Genomic DNA, 6,000 nt, shown 5'->3' with positions numbered 1-6,000 from the left:
TTTTCACCCAGAGAGTCTACCCCAAAATATATCATTGCTACAAAATTTCCATTATCACTAGAAAATCCATAGTATATTGATTACATTAGAAAAAATACGGTCAAAAAAGAGACCCCCCCCAATTCACTATTCATGCACTTCACTACCTCGACCATCACTTTCCTGCACCACCTCATCTCGCCTTTGCCTCCTCCTGGAGCTCTGTCCACTCGCCATTTTGTGCCTCTTTGTAGCTCAGCCCCTGCGATTCCCTTGTTGTTGCCCATCTCTCCAGTAGTTCGCTAGTTTGAACTTGAGTTTTGTCAAGTCCATCAGCTCCAACGACAATCTTGAGTCTAGCACTAGCTCCCAATTGGTAACATAGTCACAAATGACACACCATCCTTCTACAACTTCATGCCTTCTCACATTCCTATCCTCGAGGGCTCGCCAGAGGATGAAAGGGTGAACACGTGGAGGGTACCTCGGGATGGCCACCCAGTCGCCCAAGGCCATAACAAACCCTCATCCAGGCTCTACAAATGCAAGAAGATCATCCAATCCCTGCCTCCATTTTGGCCTCACACATCTCTCCATTATCCTTTTCACCTCTTGATTACTTGCACACTCTAACCCCCAAGCACAAAACATGGACAAGATGTCTGTGTTCGTGCGATATTTTTGATTTGCAAGTATGAAATCATAGCCGAGAACTTGACAAACCTGCAAAATAAAGAAAGGGTCGTTCGTAGTAAAAATAGTCTTCAACCTCTCGATAGTGATTTTGCCCCAAAATGCCATTTGTTGCTTTGAGGCCTTTAGACTAATATTTGCCGCCATTCCCTATTTATTGAACTCACCTTGCACCTATCACAATTGTGTGGAAGCCAACCCGTCATGTAAATCAAAAGTTGTGTTTGCACACATCCCACGACAACCAAAAGTGGCAATAAACCTCGGAGTATGCAAACCTATCGGGCCATAAATGCATATCGCCAAAGTCCGCCAACTCACTACACGTTGTCCTTCCTTACTTCACGACAACCACCAAATTGGGTGCGCATAAAGGTGATGTCCGCACTACTCCAGCTCATGACTCTGTCACTCTTCATCCTGCCACATCAACTGCCAATTTGGACAAGGATTCTACCAACGCATTTCCCTTCTGATACACATGCAAAATTTTAAAATTTTAAAAACTTGCTAATTTCTTCCTAATGATTTGGACTAATTTTTCCATTTTCCATACATGTGCAGCCCCATTAGCGATTACATTAATCATGATCTGGGAATCACCTTCCAGATGCAATTGATCAATCTTGAGCCCTTTTGCCAAGTCCACCACCAACATAGCTGCTTGAATTTCTGCTTCACTGTTAGTTCCTATCTCCAATTGCTTTGAATCAATTGCAAGTATATTTCCCTTTGAATCACAAGCTACACGTCTAGCTCCTGAGGGTCTAGGGTTCCGTTTTGAAGCTCTGTCAAAATTTACCTTCACCCAACCTGAGTCTGGTTTGGCCCATCGCACTCCCTCTTTACTCATCCTAGGATCAACCCTAGGCTGCCCATTAGCAGACATGTTTGTTCTTATCCTTATTCTTGAAAAACAAGTAGCTTTTATATAGGGACACTTTCAAATTCCCCTAATTAATATTATTATTTTTAATCTTTTGTTTTTTTTGATCATTTATTTTTAATCTATTATTATACCAGTATTATATTATATTATATATTTAAAACAATGTAGATAAGATGTTTTTTTTTGTTTTTATATATTTATGAAAATACTAATATACTAATCTTGTAATAAAAATAATATAAAATGAAATAATAATAATAATATCTATAGTTTTATTTTTCATGCATTTAAGTGTCACAAACATGTCAAATTAAATGCTTCTAGTTTTTATTGACAAAGGTTTTTGCATCTATATGTGAGTGTAATACGTCTTTGGCATAAAGGTTGTAAAACTTGACTATTTTTCTCTTGAAAATTATGATATTTGTTAATGGAATGCCTCAAACCTTGTGCTAAATTTGTGCTCTATTTGGGATCAAGGAGTCAATTTAGGTTTAGTATGCAATTATGGACTTGTCCTTCATGTCTAGATCCAACCTTGTGAAATGTATATTGTTGCTCTCTTGCTTGCTTAGATGACCTTCATATAGTTTACTCTTCTTTGATATTTGATGATTGACGATATTTAAGATACCTTTGAAATGTTGTCATTGTGTTTACTATGAGAGATGTTGTCTTAGGTTTGCTTATGAAAATGTGTGTGCAAAATAACAAAAGAACAGGCAAGTGCCTTAGAATGTTGTATACAAATTTGTTAATTTTTTTGGCATACCAAATCCAAGTGTTTTGATTAAGGCAAAAAAAGGGACCCAAAACCCTTTAATAGTATCAAAGCTCAGTGAAGTCTTAACAAGAAGTTAAACCAACAAAAAACACAAAAACTGAACAACCCCATAATAGAAATCAACCACATTACATCAAACGGGCAAAGACCAAACATAGCAAAAATACAAAAATAGGAGAAAGCAAAGACCACAAGACACAAAAAAGCCACCAGAGAACTTGCACTAGAACAACAACCCTAGTCCAACAATTTCATGGACTGTTCCATCTCTTTTTCAATCGTTATTATAGTTTCAGTGATCTTCTTGAGCTTCTGAAATTCAGGAGGAGGTTCAACTGCCTTTCTCTTCAATGTACCTCTGGTCCTTTTGCTGGGTCCCAAAGAAATATCCTGTTTAGAATTAGCGTCCACATCCACCACATTCTTCAACTGGAGCTGCTCTTCAAAGCTGCTAATCATATTCTTAAAGCTTTCCACAGTGGAACCTATCACCCCACGACTAGTTTTAACAACCATTTTGATGGATTCCTTGATTTTAGCATTTTTCATTTTCTAGACTTTCCATCCCGGCTTCACAACCCTTCTTGAAATTTTCAATACCAAATCCAAGTGTTTCACTCTTAACTACTCCTTTAATACTTCAGATTGAGAGAGGATACTTGAGAGATGATAAAGGAATGCTAATGAATGCATTTAAATACTAGCATTAACATCATTTTTTTTACAAAACGTGTAATTAGTAGGCTTAGGGTTGAAAAATAATAAGCAACAATTCATCAAAAATTTGAATTAGCATTTTGCAAAAAAAACACAAAAAATAAACCTTTTTGGATAAAAAATTAGATGTATGTGAAAAACAAATATATTGACAAATGTGTAATATTTATATAGTCTAAAGAAATGCATCGAAATATATAAAAGTATGAAAAAACATTTACAAAAATAGATATAAACTAGACAAATGAATCAAACTTCACCTAAATTTACTTCTTTTATCAATATATAATAGATTTAAAAGTTTCCTGAAAATAAATACAAAATTAAATATAAAACCATATAAATATACCAATTTCATTATTACAATATAAATTAATGAACCTTGTGTCAAAATACTCTTTAAAAAATAAAAAATAAAAAATAAAAACAAAAGTCACATGTCAATTAGTTTTTTTAAGGTTTACTTCTTTTGATGACTTTGGGGTATGATCCCCATGCGGCCATTAAATAATAAAAAGGCGAGCTTCTTTCAAAAAAGAATCTTTTGTCTGTCTGTATTTCCCTCCATCCAAGACTATCGGATCTTTTGTATTTTCCCTCCATTAGAAACTTTAGATTTTGGTTGGAGAGAGGCGAGGAATAGCATGACGAAGGGCAAGACATCTTCTGATTGCTCTTCGATCAGACAATTTGGGCAGCGATCCATTACATCAAATTTGTATCCTCAAGTCGAGTGAGTTGAATGTATTTTCATTTTCTTTTCAATATGACAAAAGCTTTCCCCTCGAATAACCACATTCATTAATTCTGTAATGCAGGGGGAAGAAAACGAACAGAGCTTCATTATCGTTGATTGAGTTCTTGGATAAAAAGTTAGACAAACGGTCTGAAAAATCTCTTGAGGTATAGAAAAATGCTTTGTTTTCTATATTATCTACTGAATAGAACGCTAAGGGAGATCATTAAATTGGGTGCAGAAACAGCCGTGTGGTGCCGATAGTGCTAATGCTTTTCCCAGAGTTTTGGGCGGAAGGGCATCTGATGTACAGCCCAGAATTTCTCCTGCCATTGCGTCTGTGTTTCAACTTGTGAAGGAGTACCCTACACCCTCTCAGCCCCAAGATGAAGCCACAACCCCCGCGAATGATCCATGCAGCAAGCGAGCTTTATTAAAGAGGAAGAATGTGTTATCACCAGGTATTTTATTGTTTCTTTGCTTCCGAAATCGGACATTCACAATCCATTTAAAGGAGTGCACTGTGTAGCTTAGAATTCCTTTTCGCTGAAAAGCTCTCTCTGACACAGAAACTCTCTAAAAGTGCACCATCAATGTTAGATTACCATTTGCATAAAATGTAACTTTTTGTTTAATAATAAAAAATGGAGCTGTTCAGAAACACGGGCCACAATTTTCACATTCAGACGGCTGGTTAGACCTTGTACATTTATGGTCAATCCACTTCCCAAGAAGTTGTTTGGAAGCTTGATTGAGCGCAGGATTAGTAGCTAGGCAGAAATAAGAGGGAAAAGAGCTAAGGGACAGGCTGGTTTTAGATCAAAACACTTTCCTATAGACCATGGTGTTATGCTTAGGTTCTTGGTTGAAAAAATATGGAATAATCAAGGGGGTGAGGCTTTTTGCTGCTTTGTAGACTTTAGAAAAGCCTTTGACGGTACCACGGGATAAACTATGGCATAGGATGGAAGAATGGGGAGTTCCAAATGGGCTTAAGTTTGCAGTCCATAATCTTTATGAGCAGGTCAAGGCTAAAATCAGAACCTTAGAGGGAATGCCAGTGTGTTTTAGCAGTGATATTGGTGTCAAACAAGGTTGCCCTCTTTCTCCAATGTTGTTCGGGTTATATATTGATAAGTTAGAAGAGTGGCTAAACAATGATAGCAGCGAAGGAGTCCAGTTGGCTAATTATGTAATAAAGCTACTCCTATATGTGGATGATCTCATCTTAATAGCTAAATCTGCAAAGGGTTTGAGAGAACACTTGAAGATGCTTGAAACCTTTTGTCATGAAGTTGGGATGCAAGTGAATATTAGCAAGACCAAAGTTATGATCTTCTCTTGGAGAAGAAATAAAAAGATACAAGTCGATTTTCTTTTTGAAGGCAGTCCGTTGGAGGTGGTGAACGAGTACAAATATATTGGACTCGATTTTCACAACCACCTTAATTGGGAAATGTGTAGAGCAAAAAGGATTCAAGGTGGATGGAAGACATTGTACTCGCTACAAAATAGATGTAGAAATGCAGAACTTTGGGATTGGAAAAGCAAGAGAATGCTTTTTGGTTTTCTGGTCACTCCAGTGATTCTATATGGACGTGAAATTTGGGGCAACAGTATGTCAGATCAGAAATGGAGACAATTGGAAAGAATCTAAAAACATCTAATCATAAGTAGTTTCAAAATTAAAACTGTTGTTCCATATGAGATTGTTTTGGCTGAAACTGACACCTATCCCTTGGAAGTTCTAGCAATGGTTCGTTTAGTAAACTATCTAAAGAAGATTCAAAATATGGAAAATCATTGTTGGCCTAAGTTGATTATGGAGGAAAGACTAGATAGAAGGAAGAACACATGGATGAAACAAAATGGCAAATGGATGAACAAATGGGCCATTAGTATACAAGAATGCCCAAACACCAATGAAGAAATAAAAAAAATTGTGAAGGAAAAATTCAGTAGTAGATTATGGACAAAACAAGATGGGTGTAAAAAAGTCTACTATATCACATAATTCAATCCCATAGGAGATCATGAAGAAAAAGCCTACATAGGAGCAAATATTAAATGGAAAGCAAAAATGCTAATGGCTCAATTAAGAACCAACTCTCATCATTTGAGGTGTGAAGCAGGTAGATGGAGGATGCCTAAAGAAGAGTGGGACAAGAGGATATGCTTATCTTGTAATCTGTTAATGTTTTA

General features: G+C 36.5%; 1 protein-coding gene across 2 annotated transcripts in view; it reads left to right on the top strand.

The window, feature by feature from the left end:
* The first annotated feature begins 3,587 nt into the window (after window positions 1-3,587).
* Window positions 3,588-6,000, top strand: part of LOC131063598 (uncharacterized) — a 79,945-nt gene continuing 77,532 nt past the window's right edge. The window contains exons 1-3 of one of the 2 annotated variants that reach the window (XM_057997466.2): window positions 3,588-3,795; window positions 3,881-3,965; window positions 4,046-4,259. In XM_057997466.2, coding sequence (XP_057853449.2) covers window positions 3,707-3,795; window positions 3,881-3,965; window positions 4,046-4,259 — 388 coding nt within the window. In that variant the 5' untranslated portion in view covers window positions 3,588-3,706. Of the gene's footprint in view, window positions 3,796-3,880; window positions 3,966-4,039; window positions 4,260-6,000 lie in introns of both variants that reach the window. The other variant, XM_057997465.2, reaches the window with a different exon arrangement.

The sequence above is a fragment of the Cryptomeria japonica genome, chromosome 4, assembly GCF_030272615.1.
Source record: "Cryptomeria japonica chromosome 4, Sugi_1.0, whole genome shotgun sequence".
Taxonomy (NCBI): Eukaryota; Viridiplantae; Streptophyta; class Pinopsida; order Cupressales; family Cupressaceae; genus Cryptomeria; species Cryptomeria japonica.
The sequence above is the reverse complement of the archived record's forward strand: the minus strand, read 5'-3'. Positions and strand labels throughout refer to the sequence as shown.